The following is a 19,083-nucleotide window of genomic DNA, read 5'->3' on the forward strand; positions in this document are numbered from 1 at the left end:
GCCCCTGGCACCAGCCCCAACCTCATCTCCAACCTCGTCCCCTCCCATTCATGCAAGTGGCAGGGCTCAACATCAGAGACAGACTAGGGTCTGGACCCTGGCTTGGGCTCAACAACCAACAGGGGCCACACGATGGGCCTGGGGACAGCCAGTATGGGGCTGGGGAGAGGAAGAGAAGGTGGTTCTCACAGCCAGGCAATCACCTGCCCCCAGGAGGTTAGGACCGTGAATACACAGGTATGAACCATATGGTATCATTCAGACCAAACCAAGAGCCTGCTGCCATCTGGAAGAATCCAGTGCACGTCCGAGCGGGCCTCACAGGGACATGAGGTCCTGCATCCTTCAGGAGGACGCCCTGGCCTGGGACTCCCCTGCAGATGTGATGGCCCCACAGGAGAAAACTTCATCCTAGGGCAGCGGTTCTCAACCTGTGGGTCGCGACCCCTTTGGGGGTCAAACGACCCTTTCACAGGGGTCGCCTAAGACCATCAAAAAACACATATATAATTATATATTGTTTTTGTGATTAATCACTATGCTTTAATTATGTTCAATTTGTAACAATGAAATTGGGGGTCACCACAACATGAGGAACTGTATTAAAGGGTCCCAGCATTAGGAAGGTTGAGAACCACTGTAGAATGTCTTGGTTAAAAGGATAAAGCTGGAGTCAGACCCATAGGTTTGAGTCCTGGTATTTACAAGTTGTGTGGCTTTGGGCAAGTCATGTGATCTCTTTGTGCCTCAGTTTCCTCAACTATAAAGTGAGATGCACCAGTACCTAACGTCATCAAGCTACTGTGAGGCTTAAGTGAGATAATTATGATAGAGTGCTTAGATCAGGGCCTGCTTGCTATTTACGTACTACCTGTTACCATTTTTGTTACTATTATTTAGCCTTCTGTGCATCAATTTCTTTCCTCCATTCCTTAGGACCTTGCTACTCAGTGTGGTCCCTGGACTGTCAGCAGCATCATAGCCCAAGCGTATGTGAGCAGTGCAGGATCTTGGGCCCCACTCGGCTGCTGAGTCAGAATTCGCATTTCCACAAAACCCCCAGGTGACTAGGATGGACACTCTGGGCTAGAAGAGGCTCCATGAGCTCAAGGTCTGTCTTCCTTAAAGTTGCACCCCCATTGCCCAGCACCTCTGGCATGGAGTAGGTGCTTGGCAGGAATCTGTGGTGTGAATAAATGAGCTGTGCTGAAAGCTGTGAGGCCACTGAAGGATTTCAAAGCATTTTAGAAAGGCCCCCTTGAAACAGCATGGAGGGCAATTACGGGCAACATTTGTTGCTATGGTGGCCACCTGGGCGAGAGTGCTGTGTGGTTGAGCCTGGCCGGAGCAGTGGGGAGGGAGGGGGGAGGGACTAGAGGACTGGAGGCTGCTCCTACCTACCGGGAGGCCAGAGGACAAACTCTGAAGGTAAGGACAGGCTTTTGCTCAAGGCCCTCCATCTCCAGGCCCAGCAGCCAGGAGATGAGGGCCAGCTTCATGCACAAGAGGAAAAGGGGCTCTCCTGCTGGGACAGAGCGAGGTCCTGGAGGCAGCAGGGGACTATGTCTAGGGGCGGGGGGCCCGTGACAGTAGCCTGAGGAGGGCCAGGGTCCCCAAGGCCCTGCCCCCAGCTGGTGCTGGGAGGAAGGAGGTGGAAAGCAGGAAAAGGCCCGAGGCCCCAAACCCTTACCTGAGAAGGCATTATTGGTGTTGAGGAAGTAGATCTCCTCACGGCCATCCCCGTCGATGTCACAGGCTGTGACGCCGATGGCGTTGCCCTGCCGGTCCCGCAGCGCATAGTAGGGGGAGCTGCGCTTGTCCACTGCGATGTTCACCAGCCGCTTCTGGGCCCGGTCGTACTTCAGAACCAGATTGGGGCCGTTGTACCTGGATGGGGGACGGGAAGGGGACATTGGGGAGGGGCGGTTGGGCCACCTGCCTCCACCTGACCAGCAAAGGGCTCAGAGTCCTCCCAGAGAGGTCAGTGTGGGGCAATTCAGCCCCACAGAATTCCTGGGGAGCCCTGGGCAGCTTGCCCTGGGGGTCCCTGGGTGTTTGGTGAGTGTCCATGAATCAGATATGGGCCCCGGCAAAGCGAGAGTCAACTGGGCCCACACGGGCCTCTTCCTGTTTTCCACCTTCATGGAGCACAATATAAGGAGCAGGGGAGTGGAGGGGAGGGGAAACCAGGGACAAGCCTTTTACCACAGGCTATCCCGAAGAAAACAAGAGCCTCCCGGACACTTAGCCTGCCCATTTCAACGCCAAAGCCACTTTCACACTTATGATCTCATTCTTTTAAATCTAACAACAATTAGGGGAGGGCGGTGAGGAAGGCTGTATAATTAACCCATTTTACAGATGAAGCAACTGGTGAGCTTCATCAGGGAAACAAAGGCTCAGGGAAGTTCAGTGCCCTTCTCAAGGTAACACAGCAAATAAGTGTCAGGTGCTGGGACTTGAACTCGGACCCTTTCTGCTATCCCAAGAGCCCCTGCGTGACTGAGCCAAGGAGGAGCAGAGGCTTTGTGGGTGAGGTTCGGGATGACTCTCTCCTGACGGAAGTCCCAGCGCTTAAACAGTATGTATGAAATTCGCATCTCAGACGGGAGATTATGAATACATCTAAAGTCATTAGCAGAACCTTCTGGGTTTCTTTTCCTATGAAACCCAAAACCAAAAGATTAAAGTTCTCATCAGTTCTCATCTCTTCCATTTCACTCCCGCAGCCCCAAGCCCCCAGGTATGGTCTTGCCTCAGGGACTTGGCTCTTGCTGCTCCCTCGGCCCAGGATGCTCTTCCTGCAGACGTCCACATGGGTGCCTCCTTCCTTCACCTCCCTCAGGCCCTGGCTCAATTGTTGCTTCTCAGTGAGGCCCTCCTGCCCACATTCCTGAAACCTGCAACCACCTCCACCCTGCTCTTCTTATTCTGCCCCCGGCTCTTCCCCCATGGCTGTTACCACTAGCTGACGATCTGTCTCTTCTTGGTCATCTGTTCCTTCTCTGTCTGATCCCACTGGAATGTCAGCTCCACGAGGGCAGAGCTTTCTGTCTGTTTTGTTCCCCAGGGCCTACAACAGTGCCTGGCACACAGAGGTGCTCAATAAATATTTGTTGAATGACTGAATGAGGGAGACCTCAGAGCTCACGGCTGAGTCATAAGGGTTTAGAGGCCCCATAGTCGATTTCTTCCCCTCACGTTTCCATCTGGAGAAAGTGGCATGCTCCAAGGTCACCCCCAGACAGCACAGCCATGAATGTGTGAAGGCCTCTTACTGCTCCTGGAAAACCAGCTTGCCAGGCTCTCCAAAGGAAGCTGGCCAGCCTCCATGCACTAGGCCCTGGTCTCCTGCCTTTGTTCTAACCCGGGCATGAGCATCCTGAGTTCAGCGGCCAGCCGCTGGATGGTCCGGGGCAGAGAACACGTGGAGGGCGGGAAGAACTCCCCAAGGTCTTCGAGAGAAATCACTTCTTGCTTCCTTGAAACAGATCCAACTTGGCCCTCTCCTTCATCACCAAGTGCAGAGGCAGTGAAATTTGGGGGATGCTGAGCAACTGGCCGGGAGCCTTCTGGCACCCACAGTGTGTGAAAGGGGAGACAGAGCTCACCGGGGGCTGAGTCAGCACCGGGTGATGGAAGGTCGCACATTAGACGTCTTGACAAAGATTGTCTGAGGTCTGTGTTAAGGACACAGCATGACCTGGGGACACTTCTAGGCAAGAGAGAGAGTATACGGGTTCCAGCACTGTCAGCAGCTGGCTCCAGCCCCCAGGGACAGGAAGTGCCTTCTGGGTGCTCAACACGAGTCCTCCAAGCCTCTGGGTCTTCTGTGTACCACCGTCCCTACTGCTCCTCACAAGACACGTAGTCCTAGGGTTCTGGGCCTCGTTAAAAGCACTTTCATAAGCATTGTCTCACCTGAACCCCACATAATCCCAGAAAGAAGGTAGGTAAGGCATTTTTCTAGAAAAAACCCTGAAGGTCAGAGAGGCAAAGTGAGCTGTCCGAGGTTACACAGCTCATACATGGCAGTGCTGGGCCTCCAACCGTCTCCAGGGTCCAAATCCCATGTTCTTGCCATGTTGTCTATGATGCCAACACTCTTAGTCCTCTGCATTTAAAACATATATTTCAGAGAGGAAGGGAGAGGGAGGGGGGGCAGGGAGAGAGAGAGAGAAAGAGAGAGAGAGAGAGAGAGACAGACAGACAGACACCGAGGAATATCAATGATGACAGAGAATCATTGATCAGCTGCCTCCTGCATGCCCCCTACTGGGGATCAAGCCTGCAACCCTGGTATGTGCCCTTGACCGGAATCAAACCCAGAACCCTTCAGTCCGCAGGCTGATGCTCTATCCACTGAGCCAAACCAGCTAGGGTTGCATTTAAAAAACACATATATTTTTATTGCTTTCAGAGAGGAAGGGGGAGGTAGAGAGAGATAGAAACATCAGTGATGAGAATCACTGATCAACAGCCTCTCACACTCCCAACTAGGGATTGAGCCTGCAACTAGGGATCAAGCCCGCAACCCGGGCATATGCCCTGATCAGGAATTGAACCGTGACCTCCTGGTTCATAGGTCAACGCTCAACCACTAAGCCACGTTGGTCGGGCAGTTCTCTGCATTTTAAAATTTTTTTCTGGCAGCCTCTCCCAGAGTAGTGATGGTGAGCAATGCCTGAGGATGTCATGTAAACACTGGAGATGATAACCCTACATTTCTACAGCACTTTACAATTTACAAAGAACTTCTCATCCTTGATTTCATTTGTTTCTCGCAGGTCTTGACTCTGCCAGAGGTTAGCTTTGTGACTTTGGCTGGTCAGAAACCCATGTTCTGGGCTTCTCTTCCACAAAACAAGAGATTTGGACGAAATCAGAGGGTCACAAAAGGGATGTCAGTTCCCACACCAATCGGCCGGGGGAGCTGGATGTACGGTATGTGAGATTTCATGCTTCTTCTTGTGACACCTGCCAGAGGTTGTGGGGCAACTCTACAAGTTCAGTGAAATGGGGTCAGGCAGTGGGACAGGGTCCATGTTCTCAAAAAGCAGATGTGACTTCATAATCTCCAAGGCTGGGCCAGCAGGCAGAAGTGATGGGCTTGGAGGCAACTGGAAAGTCTGCTCGAGAGACACCAGCAGGGCACAACCCACAGCTATGTGAGTGCCATCCAATGTTGGTGCCAGTCTGCTGGGACAGGGCTGCGATGGGCAGGGAGGGGCCTGGGGGTTGGGTCCAGAGCAGCCTGGGCGTGGGCTTCTGGCCCTGCCACTTTCTGGCGCTGACCTTGAGCTTGACACTCATTTCTCCAAGCTTCAGCTTCCTCATTACTTCTACTACATCTATGGCTACATAACTCACAGGATAGCTGCAAGGATGAGAGTGTGTGACAACACTTGGTAAACTGTGAAGAGTTACACAGTTGTATGTTCTCATCATTATTACAGAAACAACCGAAGCACAATCTCGAGAACTCTCCAGTGCTCATTTTGAGAGTTTCCAAACGCAATCTAGTATTTCTCTTCCAAAAACATCCCACCCTCATCGCTCATCCTCTGTGGGTATATTTCTTTATTGCCCTTTATAACTGAAGTTCTCAGAGTTGTCGTCACAAGCTGTCTCCACTGTCTCTCTACCCATTTACCCCACCCCACCCCACATCCTCCCCCGCACCCAATTCCAGCCACGCCACTCTTGTTACTGTCATTGGGAGCTTTTGTGTGGCCACATCCAAGGACACCCTTTCCGGTCTCCCTCAGTGTCCACCACACCGCTTCCCTCTTAAAACACTGCTCTCTTGCCCCTGAGTTTGCCACCCTCCTCTGGTTTTCCTTCTCTCTCTCTCTGCCTCCCCCTCCTTTTCCCCTTGTAGGTTCTTCCTCCTCTCTCTGCCCTCTTGATGTTGGAATCCCCAGGCTTGGTCCTGGGTCCTCTTCTCCCCTCTGTCCCCTTTCACTAGGGGATAATATTCGTTCTCAAGACTGACAACTCCCAAATTTATATCTCCTCCCCAAATCCCCAGTCCAAGCTCAGACTCATATATCTGACTGCCTACCTGACATCTCTCCTTGCACCCGCACAGTCACCTCTGATGGAACTATCGATCGCCCATCCCCCTGCCCTGCAATGGACACCCAGGCACTGACGCCAGAAACCTGGTGCCAGCCTTGGTTTTCCCACCCCCTTGTCTTCACACCTAATTCATCAGCCAATCCTGCCATTTCCACCTCTTAAAAAATCTTTCAAAACTTTCTCTTCCCCGCCCCCCCCCCCCACTGCCACCAAAGAGGCTTCTTTCTTCCTTTCATCACTTGTCCCCATCAATCTAATCCCCCCATACCATAGCCACAGTCATCTTTTTAACACACAAATCGGGCCAGCCGTTCTGCTGCCTTAAACCCTTTGGTGGCTCCCCATTATGTTGGAATGGAACCCAGACCCCTTATCATGCCCGGACTGGGAGCCCAGCTTGGTTGGTTGCCCGCTTCGCTGACCTCCTCCAGGCCCTGGCCTCTCAGAGAACTGCTCCCTCTGACTAGGACACTCTCTTCACTTCCCTCTGGCTTCTTCTCATTCTTTAGGTCTCACCATCAAAAGCAGCTCAGAAAAGTCTTCCCCTCGGGGTATCCACTGTCCCACTCTTGTTTGGTTACCTAGGTATTGCCCATTTCTCCAGTAAACAATAAGCTTCATGAGGGCGGGGTCTGTGTTTGCCTTGTTCATTGCAATCTTCTCATTATCCAGTGCATAATGAGTGCTCAATAAATACCTGTAGAGTGAACGAAAGAGAAGTAGCCTATAGAAGGTACCAGATCACCACTGGGTGGCTGAGCAAAAGCCTGACTGAGCCAACAGTCTCTTGATTGGTGTTTGCCCTCCACTTTTATTGTTCCCCAAAGATATACATATTGACAGAGTGGAGGCCAAGACCTGGTGTCCTGGATAAGAGTGAGAGAGAATAACAAAATGTTATAGATACAGAGAATCAACCTTTTCTCTGTTCAGAATCATTGACCCATGTGAAAAAATAATCTTAGACAGTTACATAAAGAGAAACCAGATAATAGGATGTAATAATTATTGGGTACCTGCTATATGTTCGATACTGCGCTAAGTATTATACCTGAATAAAAAATTTTTAAATTTGAAAGATATATAAATCACGCTATTTTGAAAAGTAAGTATAGGAAACCTTTTTCATTTAGAAAGGAAAATAATGAAAAATATATAGCTATTCAGCACTATAGTCAGGAGAGAGAGGCAGGGCAGAGAGAAAAAACAGATGTATGTATGCACAAAGAATGAAAGATAGAGACACATAAAATAAAATAAAAAAACAACCGTAGAAATGGAATGAAACCCTGAGCAGAGAGAGAAAAACACATGCTGAAACATAGACAGACTGGCTCATACAGACACAGAGACACGCAAGAGGGGACATGCAGACCTGTAGAGACAAATGGAGAGACCACTGGGAATTTCAACAGGAACCCGAGATATTATCATAGAGAAACAACCCACCTCTGTGGCCATTTTCAGCATTTACTCTAAAGGCATAAGGATGTATTTTATTCTTGGTCACTTCAATACCCTTATTTTATAGATGAAGAAAGCGAGTTTCAGAAAAAACGACTTTCTGAAAGTCAAATAGCTAATTGTTAGATAAAATAAACCAACGGCAAACTTATCCCTTAGCAGGGATCAACAAAAGTATGGCCTTTGGACTAAATCTGCCTGCTGCCTATGTTTGTAAATAAAGTTTTATTGGAACACTGATATGTTCATTTATTTGTATATTAAGTATGGCTGCTTTGGCTATACTGTAGAGTTCAGTAGTTATGATAGAATGTATGGCCCAAGAGTTGAAAATATTTATCATGTGGTTCTCTGCAGAAAAACATTTCCTATCCCTGACTCAAAGGGTTATCAGCCTTATATTATAGGTATATTAAAAGTTCTAAGTGATCAATATCAGAACAGAACTCAAAATTAGAATAGTGTTAGTAAAAATTACATTGGGAGTCTGTACTTGGAAATACAGTTTTTTTGAGATAACATGGTATTTCAGGGAGAGTATCAGTTGAATGCAAGGAAGATATTAGGTCTTAGGATGGAGACTGTGAAGCAAAATAATCTTTAGAGAAAAGAGACAGAAAAGTTGCTTAAGAAAAGAGCAGTGTTCTCTACATGGGGCTTATCTAAGGCTTAGAAGTAAGAGCATGTTCCTTCCCTCGCAATGAATGAAGTGGTTAAAGGGGTGTGGTAGAGGATCTCCACAGAGGGCAGCCATCTTCTCTTTTCTCTGTGGGCACTTCTTACTCCAAGCAGAAAAAGGTGGAATCTATTTCACCTCCCCTTGAATGAATCTGGACTTGCCTCAATTAGCAGCATATGGTAGAAGTGATGTTGGGCCAGTTCTGGATCTAGCCGTTAAGAGACCTACTTTGGGTTTGGTAAAAGCCAGTCACCATGATAGAAATGTCACTACCTTGAGATCACCATGCTCTGACACAGCCCAATCTAGCCTCATGGAGAGGCCCTGGGGAAGGGCACCGCGGCACCAGATATGTGAGTGAAGACTTTGTCAGCAGTTGAATGCAGCTGAGTTTGTGATACCAGCAGATGTCACGTGGAGCAGAAGAACCATCCAAATGAATTTGCTCGAATTTTTGACCCACAGAATTGTGAAAAATGACAAATTCTTTTTAAGCCACTACATTTTTGGAAAAGAAAGTACATAATGAAGACCTATGATTTCAGACCCAAAGGGAAAAGGAATTTTACTACTGGAAAGTAAGAAAAAGTACTGTTCATAAGTCAGTGAAATTCTGTAGGGTAGCCATTTGAATTTCCAGTAGGCAGGTCTCCCCAAGGGATGCCTGGATCTGTTGAGTTGATACTTGCATCTCAGAATATCTGAGAATTTGTGCAGAGCCTGAGGGTAGAAGGGTAATAAGAAATACAAGGATTCCAGAAACCTGTTTTCTTACTCCTCATTCTCATTCTTCATTCTCTTTTAGCCATATCCATTTCCTAGTTTGAATGTACAACCTTTAATATAGATGATTTTTTGTAGATGTGTGTCATGCTCTTTTTTCTTTGCTTACATATTTAATCCAGTGAAAGCCATTGAAGTTAAATAGGACCAGCACACACATGGGAAAGCATTCAAACAAAAGATTCACAAATTGTATCCTAGGATAGGATATATCCAGAGGCCAGTTTAAAGGAATGGAGATTTTGGTAATGGGAAGGTTCTAGGTGTGGTGAAAACTTTGGGGGTAGGGATTTTAAAGGAGAGTAAATTGGATAAGTGTGGAAAGGGCATCCATCCCAGAAAACAAACAAACAAATTTGATCCCGAATTAGGAGCTAACCAGGTTGGAGAAGACCTCACAAATAGAGGGAAAAGAAGGAGAAGGTAACTTTAAGATGAACAATAAAAACCTTTTGTCCTAAGGGGTAGTTTTTAAAGAAAGGAATATTTGGCACCAAAAGGTCAGAATAATCTACAGTGATGAGTGTCTGTAAGAACTCCATGCAGACTGATTGATCTACACCTTGTTCTAAAAGAGATCTGTGCTCAGCATGAGCTCTGTGCTTTTGGAATTTCTTATATGTTGATGAGCACGGAAGCACCCAGAAGGAAGTGCCCAGAATACCATTTGCAGTTCTTGCATCCCTCACCATACGTGGACAATGCCAGAAAAAACAGGTGCTCTGGTCGTGATGTTGATGATGATGATGATAAAGACCATGACTCCATTCCTCAATACATGTTTATCTCACTAAACGAGGAAGACAAGGAGACAGGAGTTCCATAAAATATCAAAGAAGGAATTCAGGTGACAGATGGAGGCTATGGCAAGCAGGATTCTTTCGTTGCAAGTGGCAATCACTCCACATGCACTAGTTGAATAATTTATTGGCTCATATGTCCAAACGACCAGAGCATCAAGGGTACAAGTAGTCTTCTGGGTACAGGTAGATGGGAACCAGGGTTCTGACCAGAAGGTTTCAGGATCTCATTTCTCTTTCCCTCCTCCTCTTTTCTCTGTCTCTTGACCTCATTCTCTCACACCATCCTGCTTCACAAGGCTTGACCGGTGTTAACACTCTCAGCCTCATACTTCAGCTTCAGCACAGAGTGGAGATGCTATCTTTCCTCAGTTCCAATGGGAAAAACTCCAGGGAAGGGCTATGATTGGCCCAGGTTGGGTCAAATGTCCATCCTCAGAGCTGGGAGTCTATGATTGACAGCCTTCAACTAGTACCAAACTTAGTGAAAGCAGCATCTCAGGAACCATGTATTTTCAGGAAGAGATGAGGAATGTGTCTCTAGATAGACAGTCATCCATCTGGGTCTGCACATTCTGGAGACAAACTTGCCAGGGCCTACTGATGGAAGGCAATGACTCCCTAGAACCACCAAGTCCCTGTGTCCTGGAGACACATCTCAAGATCCTCCCATCCCCCTCTAGAGCCCCAGAAAGAAGTAAACACAGGAAGTGGATTCACAAAGGGTTCTTGGCCTCCTGCCTGCTCCTGAAGCCTCTGTTCCAGGCAGCATTGCTGGCTGTGGGGAGGCGGGAGGGCACTGAGAGTTGGCAGCGACAAGCCCGATGTGGGGCATGAGGGGACACAAGGTGAGCTCTGGCCCAACTCTGTGATCAACTCTCCACAGACTCAGGCAAATCACTTAACTGCCTGGACACAAAATACTTTACATCTCTATTCAAACTTTCTTCCTTCTTGCTATCACTCTCTAGAAGCATTAGCTAAAAAGCCATTGGTCTCTCTCTCTCTTTTGTTTGAAGAGGTGGGCCAATTTAGTGAGGCAAATAGCCAATGGATACTTCAGTAAGGCCTAGGATACTGGCCATGGGACACTGAGTTAAGAGATGGTTTCATCAAGCTCTGGGGTCTGTGCATGTTTGCGGCAGGAGGAAAAGACCCAGGGGGGCAGTGGATTTAGAGTGTACCTAGGTAAGATGTGTAGAAGGTGGAAGGCAACAGCAGGTAAACTACCAGCAGATGGGTTAGGCTTGAAGTCAAGAGAAGAGGAGATGAAGCCAGGATGGGTTAAGAAGACAGGATGAGGTGGAGGATAGTGACTAGGAAGTTGATGCCCAGAGACCTTGGTCTGCTCATAGGTAAATAAGAGGTGAGGTTCTTCGCTGAGAGGAGGGTGCAGAAGTCACAGCTTGAGGAATGAGGAAGCTGGAAGAGCAACCGAGGGGCTAATACATGGCCCCTTTCCATGGTAAATGGGGCATGCAGGGTGCACACCATGAGGCTGAATTTGGGAGATACAGAGGGCAGGCCGCGGGACAGGATTAGAGTTACAGGTTGCACAGAAGATACAGGAATGAAGCAATCACAGCAGGGAGGCCGGAACAGGGCCCAGAGAGTGAACCTGGACCAGAGGGCACAGGGTAAGGTGGAGGAGAGGCAGGGCTGCCTCAGGGAGCCGAGTTCAGGGTGGGAGCAGGTGAGGGCAGGTGTTCAGGGCCTCAGATCTGAAATGGGAGCTGCCTGCTCTTGGCTCTGGAGAGTGGCTGGGTAAAGGAAGCTGGAGCATCTACTCTTGGGAGTGAGGTGGATTCTGTGGGGGCAACAAAGGGCAGCAGAAAGTGCCCTGGACATGGAGCTAGAACAGAAAGGCTGAGAGGCAATAGAGCTCCGTGGTGAGGAACTTAGCTCAGGGGTCAAGGGCAGACCCCTACTCTGCAACTCTCCAGCTGTGTAGATTTTCCTGGACAAGTCACCCAACTGTTCTAAGCCTCAGTTTCCTGATATCAGCTCCCCTGCCATAGGGTTTTGCCGAGAATTAAGATAATACCTATAAAGCCATTAATACAGTACTGGGCATAGAGAAAACACTCAATAAGCACTAGTTAGTGTGTCTGTCTTCTTCTCCCATATACACTCAGTCAATGGGAACTCGATAAATATTTTTGAAAGAATGAGTTATTATGATTATTACCTGTGTAGCCTTGAGCACAGGAGACTGTGAGCTCTGTGGAGTTCTGGAATATGTTTTATTCTTCTGGCTCCTAACACAATGTTTGATAAAGGAACCTGATTACATTCACTAGAATTCAGTTTCCTCATCTATAAAGTGGGGCTAATAATATTTGCTCTACCTCAAGGTCAAATGAGATAACGCATGCAAACTGTGACAGAGCTGTAGGTTTTGCACGCATGCATATACATACACACATGCGCATGCGCGTGCCCACACGATATATGACTGCTGTCTGCAGCAGAGGCAGTGCCTGGCCCCCCCGGGGAGCCCAAGCTTTTCTACCCCATTTGACAGGAGCTGAGTGATAGGCCCATTGAGCTGCAGGAATGCCCTGTGAAAGGAAGATGATAGGAGTTTGTTGAGGGCCTCGTCAGAAGGCGGCTGTGGTTTTCTCCAGCAGGGAAGAAGTCTGGAGCTGGGCACTGGGCTGGACAAGAGGCTGCTTTAAGTCAGCCTGGCCTGATGCCTGGGTTGGACAACAAGGAAACAGAGGTCACCAGACAGGTCACAGGCCCTGGTGAGGAACAGAGAACAGACAGGTCTTGCCTGGTGAAGGGCAGGGCTGTTGTGTGAAGACAAGCACCAGGTGAACTCTTGCTGGTCCAGCTCATGGGGGAATAGAGATGGCCATCGTTAGCTTAGAAAAGGCCCATCCTTCTAGCCCAGGATTGTGTCCAATTAGAGTCTTAGCCCAGACTCTCTAGCTGGGTAGCAGGCCACTCTTCGTGACAATGAGCTTCCCCCATAATGACTATCTGCTTGGAATTTCTCATATAAGTTACTGTTGGAGCCCCCCTGTCCCTTGTGCCTATCAGGATATATGGGCCAGGCTGTCCAGGCCACTGTCTGGGTCTCCATACACTCTCTCCAGACCCTGTGGATATGCTGTCCTGATTGCGAGCCTCCACTCCCTGTTCATCCTGGGATCCCATCCCAATGGGAAACTCAAGTTCCTCTGGTTCTCCCTCATGCTGCAGCCCATGGGGCATGCCTGGCTGTGTCTTGTGAAATAATGGTTGGAGGAAGCAGCAAAAGCCTTCCAGTGGCTGTGAAGTGTTAACTGATGAATTAAACTCTTCATTTTGATTTGAAGGCAATAGTCCTAGAAGACACTCTTGCTTTAAAAAAATATTAAGCTGCCAACTATGAAAGGCATTCATTCGCAGGGGTCCTTGTTGCCAGGCTGGCTTGAATTCCCTTAGCCACGCATTAGTACTAATCAGAATCTGGCTGTGCGAGCAAATGTGCACTCGAGTTTAGGGGCAGAAAATGTGTGTAAAGTATTAGTGAGAAAGTACCAAACATACCTATTTGTTCCTTAAAGTGCTTGTAGTATAAAAATGACCTATCTGGCTGGCAGTTAAAATAAACAGTTATTTTAATTACAAATGAAAGGTACATGACTATAATCTAAGATATTAGGTATCACAGACAATTTATATTTGAACCATCCATCTAGATTAAAGCCCTGCTCGAGCTGGTGCATCCTGATTACACAAGACTAGCAGGCAAATCCTTGCTCCTCACAGTGGGGGTGGGGACATGTGGCACTGGCAACATTTGAGAGCAGGTTAAAAATGCAAAATCTCAGGCACCAGATCTCCGTGTCAGACTCTGCATTTTAACAGATGACAAGGTGATTTACATGCACATTCCAGTTTGAGAAGGGCTGGTCTGGGTCAGTGTTTCTCCAGGAGTAGCCTGTAGCCCATGTACATTAGAAGTACCTGGAGAGCTTATTACAAATGCAAATTCCTGAGCCCCACTCAGACCTACTGAATCAGAAATGTCCAGACATGGAGCCCAGGAACCAGCATTTCAAACAAACTCCCATGTAGTTTTTATTTTTGCAGAACTGTGAGGCCTACCCCTAGTCCTTGCTATCTTATCAAGATCTGTTAAGGACCAGTTGACATTCGATGTTCTGAGTCCACTGCAAAAGGATTTGGATGGATATCATGTCTGCCATTTAGGGGTTTAAAGCGACATTGCTGTAGCTGAACATGTAGGGGACAAGCTATGGCATAAATACCGAGAAGGATAATGGTATTGACTAATTCACGATGCATTTGAGTCTCCCTTCTGCACTGAATACATGTTCTTCCTGAGGGGGAGAAAAACAGACATGTGGTCCTCATCCTTCCTACTTCTCCTGGAGCCAGGTGGACTTCCACCTAAGGGACCCCTCATTCTTTTGGGCTACTGGGCAGAGCTCAGCCCATGGCTCAGCATTTTGTTCCTTCAGAAAGAGAGAGACATGAACCATAACATTCTCTTTTAGAGATAAGAGAAAAATAGCCAGCATCTTTTGGAATTCAATGTATGACAAGTGGAGATGGGGAACATGTGATAGGAGCCGAGCTGAGGCCTCTGTTGACTCAGAGCTTAAATGGAATGAAGGCTGGCCCTTAACCTTGGTCCTTTGGTGAAACAGTGTCTAAGTTGGGCTAACCTGGCCCAGATCTCAGGACTCATATGTGGTTACAGAGTGCTTTCTGGTTTACCAACATTATGACTTTATTCCCTCATCGATCCAATCTGGTGGGGTCATTATTTCTCTCCCCTCCCCCTTTAATGCAAAACCAGAGGTTAGTCATGTGCCCATCGCACAGCTGGAAAGTGGCAGGGCTGAGCCTTGAATTTGCTTCTTCTAACTCCAACCACAAGCCTTATTTGTCTTCTATTCATGAACTAACATATTATTTTAACTAGACCAGGGACTCCTTTTGGCAAAGCTCTCTCCATATTATACCAGTGAGTGCAGCATGAGCACGTGATAACCCCTCAGCAGGTTTAGTGGCCAAAAAAGAGTTATTGCTTCTTTACTTTGCAGCTCTGGCAAATTCTCAGAGGTGTAGGTGAAAAATCAATGCCAGATGGCTCTTGTGGAGAAGATGCCACGGCTTGGCTGCCGTGGAATCACCTTGGGAGGAACGTCATCGCAGCTGAAGGGTATGGCAAGATCAGGCTGGACTCTGGACCACACCAGCCCCGCGTGGCAGCCCAGCCCTAACGTGGCTCAGCTCCACTTTCCATGTTCACGCAAACAGTGAGGTGAAATGAGGGAGGAGGAGCGGCAGAGAGAGCAGCATCCAGGAGGCATTACTGCTCGCCCTGAGAGACCCCTCCAGGCCTGGATGTGGATGGTGATGAAGCTCCACGGTGACAGCACAAATAAGGCTCCTGTCCACACCATCATTGGGCTCAATAGATAAATGCAGACCTGCTGTCAGAAATGACAATCTGGGTGTTGCAAATAACCGACTCAACGTCATGATCGCTGGCGCTGAGGTTCAGGAGCAAAGTGGAAACCTGAGTGGAAATCCACAGTGGCCAGGAGGGATCTTGAAAGAGCTGCGAGGACTTTTCCAAAGCCTGCTTGCCCGCGTCCAGGAGTGATGTGTGCACCTCTGATGTATGTATTATTATTCTCAGGATTCCGGCATGGGCTCCTCCGTCTTTGTAGAAGACAATACCCATACTCACAGCATGGGCTGGGGCCCAGCTGGAGCAGTGCGCCCTGTATTCGTTTCCTAAGGCACCATAGCAAATTACCAGGAACTGCGTGGCTTAAAACAGAAGTTGATTCTCTCACAGCTCCGGAGGCCAGAAGTTCAAAATCAAGGTATGGGCAGGGCCGAGTTCCTTCCAGATGTTCTAGGACAGAACCTCCTCCAGCTTCTTATGGCTACAGGCATTGCTTGGCCTGTGGCCGCCTCACTCCACCTTTGTCTCCTGGTCACATTGCTTCCTCCTATCTCAAAACCCTCTCTGCCTGTCTCTTTTGAGGCAATATTGCATTTAGGGCCTATCCAGATAATCCAGGGTAAGTTCTTTTTTCTCAAGATCATTGACTTAATCTCATATTTTGTCATATAAGGTAATGTTCACAGGACCCAGGGACTAGGGCATGGATGCATCTTTGGGGGGAGGGTGGTGCACCAGTCAACTCACTACAGGCTCCTCTGAATTAACTCTTATTTTCCCAATAAATGATCAGTTAGGATCACAATAACAGTACCTGAGAAGTGTGCTAGGTGCTTCATATGCTCATTTAATTTTCCCAACAACTCGGGAAAGCCAATATTTGTATTCCCATCACAAAGAAAGAACAAAGCTCTGAAGTCCATACTCCTTCAGATTCTCCAAAGATTTTTGGTCTGTGTGTTTGGGGAAGAAGAGAGGATGAGCCCCTCACCTTCTTCAAACACAGCATTTCCACTCTGATCTTATTTAGATGGTAGGAGGGTGCAGATTTCCTTTATCTTCCAAAGGGTTACACTGAGAAAAAGTTCACAAGACACAGCTCTGCACTTCACAGCCTTGCATTGTTTGGGCAGGGACCCAGGTTCAGGAGCCCCACCTCTGGAGGCAGACACGCCTGGGCTCAAATCTCTTCTCTCTCCTAACCTTGTTCTCTGTCCCTGGGCAAGTTAGCTAACCTCGCTGAGCAGCATGTTTCTCACCTGTGCAATGGAAATGATAATAGAATGTACCTCAAAGGGTTGTCGTGAGAACGGAATGAGATAACGCCCCTCGAATGTTTAAATAGTGCTCCATAAAGAATAGCTATTAATTTCATTGTTATCTTCATTGGCTTATGCGTTTCTTCTACTGATCAGTTCCCTTGATATTCAATCTGGGATCTCTTGAAAGTGGAAATGTTTATCCAGAATAGGTGAGTCCAGCTATTTTTCCCTCACTTTCAGAGGACGGGTGGCATCAGTCCAGGGCAGTGATATGCAGTGTCACTCTTCCCGGCTCATGGAAGAGGACGCTGACGTCCACACTATACCCAAAGGGTCTGAGTCACATGCATGGTGATGAATTCCAGGTGCAGCCCTAGACTCACACAGGAGTTCCCAAAGAGGCTGTGATGACAAAACTTATAGAGCAGTGGTTCTCAACCTTCCTAATGCCGTGACCCTTTAATACAGTTCCTCATGTTGTGGTGACCCCCAACCATAAAATTATTTTCGTTGCTACTTCATAACTGTAATTTTGCTACTGTTATGAATTGTAATGTAAATATCTAATATGCAGGATGTATTTTCATTGTTACAAATTGAACATAATTAAAGCATAGTGATTAATCACAAAAACAATATGTAATTGTATATGTGTTTTCCGATGGTCTTAGTTGACCCCTGTGAAAGGGTCGTTCGACCCGCAGGTTGAGAACCGCTGTTATAGAGGCTGGGCCCTGGAGCAAGGTGTGGGACTTTATTGACATCTGTAATAATTGCAAAGATTTATTTATCGACATCTGTGGGGTTCCAGATGACCTTAGGCAACTGCTGCCTCAGTGGCCAAGCGCAGCTCACCGTGAAGTGCTACATAAGTGGCAAAGGGATGCTCATGTGCCTCTGTGAAGGGCTTATGATTACATTTGCTTCCAGATGAATGAAACGCGAGTTCCAAGAGGCAGGCTGACTGACACCAATCTCTTCAACATATTCCAAAACAGCTGCTTTAAGTACAGGTTCTGATTGAATTTTGGAATGTGTCATAATGAGAGCTTAGCATTTATTGACTGCTTACCACCTGCCAGGCACTGGGCTGAGGACTTTATCTGCATGTTCTCACGTTCCCCCAAATGAATTTATTATCCCTTTTTACAGATGAGGCACAGGAGGCCAAGGGACTCCTTGAAGGTCATTTAGTTGTGAAGTCGAGGTGCATGGTGCAGCCTGGGCTCTGCGGGAGTCTCTGGAGACGCCACGCTAAGACCCGGGCGGAAAGAACGCACACTGCCTGCCCTTGTGCATCTTCGTTTTGGACGGGATCTTATCCTGATCATTAAAAATGAATGTTCTATTCAGTAGCTGTGGTAATTTAGCAAAACAGAACAAACAAGAAAACACCGCCACCATCAACAAAACCCAAACTAACAAAAATTTGCCTTGGGCCAGATTCTTCTCTAAATCGCATAAATCTACAACTATAGGCTCCCAAAAGGAACAAGCACTCACACAGACCTAACCCGTTTCTCTGAAGGCACACTTGTGGGCCAGGGTGACAGATACGCTCTCAGATGACGGAGAACTTTCTAGAAAGTGCATGCTGGGAAGCAGGGCACTCATTTTAAGAAAAGAGGCACCACTCTAAGAGAAGGAAATTTCCAAAAAGACGTTGGGACGAGGGTGTGCCTGGCTTTGGCGGGGTCTCTGCAGGGGGCAATGGTAGACATGATAGTGAGGAGAAGGAGGTAACTGAATTGAGGTGTGACGAAATGCAGTGAGTGATAACAGAAGGAGTGTGTTTTCACTGTGGCCCTGGGAAGGTGGGCTTGTTCTTAACAGCATTAATGATATCTGTCAACAGTAGAAGCAGCAGCTGATATTCACTGAATACTTGTTGATGAGTGATGTGCACATCAATGATCTTGTTTAATCTTTACAACAACTCTATAAGGTAGGAACTATTATTAGTCCCATTTTACTGATGATGAAACTAAGGCTCCGCAAGGTTAGGCAACTTGGCAGAGGTTGCACAGCTGGAAAGCAGCAGAAGCCCATTCAATGAACCTGGGCCTGTGGGATCCTAGAGCTCATGTTCTTACCCAGCTTTCTTCTTGCCTTTCACCTGGCTAGTCCCTGGACTTAGTCTCCTGAAGATAGGACGTTTTTGATGCAGTGAGGACTGCCTCCTTGCATTGACTACATCTATTGCATTATAGTGTGATGGACTCTCCACACACAGGAAGTGGGTTTAAAATGTGTGAGAGACTCACTGAGTAGGGGTGGGTTAGGAGGTGATAGGGACAGGCTTAGAAACAGGACGTGACAATGACATTCATCAATATGCATCATAACCTCTCACCGCTTTCTGTGTCGATCAGAGTGGATTTGAATTTGGGGGGACTGGGGCAGGGCCTATGAGGCTCTCTTCCTTCCCACCCCTGTACCATCACCAAGGCTGCATAGGGGAAACTCTCCCTTCTTTGTCTCCTCTAACCCCTGCAAGGGGCCTGTGACAGCCCTAGCAGATAAGTGGGGGCTACTGGAAACAGGATACTAATACAAGTGGTAATTCCCTGGTAAACC

The 19,083-nt window shown here is 47.7% G+C and overlaps 1 protein-coding gene across 4 annotated transcripts in view; it reads right to left on the bottom strand.

Moving 5' to 3' along the window:
• CRTAC1 (cartilage acidic protein 1) overlaps positions 1–19,083 on the bottom strand; it is a 134,452-nt gene that overhangs the window by 52,047 nt on the left and 63,322 nt on the right. For all 4 annotated transcript variants that reach the window (XM_081105270.1, XM_081105271.1, XM_081105269.1 and 1 more), the window contains exon 3: positions 1,691–1,887. In XM_081105270.1, the coding sequence (XP_080961396.1) occupies positions 1,691–1,887 (197 nt within the window). The remainder of the gene's footprint in view (positions 1–1,690; positions 1,888–19,083) is intronic.

The sequence above is a fragment of the Myotis nattereri genome, assembly GCF_964212035.1.
Source record: "Myotis nattereri genome assembly, chromosome: 13".
Taxonomy (NCBI): domain Eukaryota; kingdom Metazoa; phylum Chordata; class Mammalia; order Chiroptera; family Vespertilionidae; genus Myotis; species Myotis nattereri.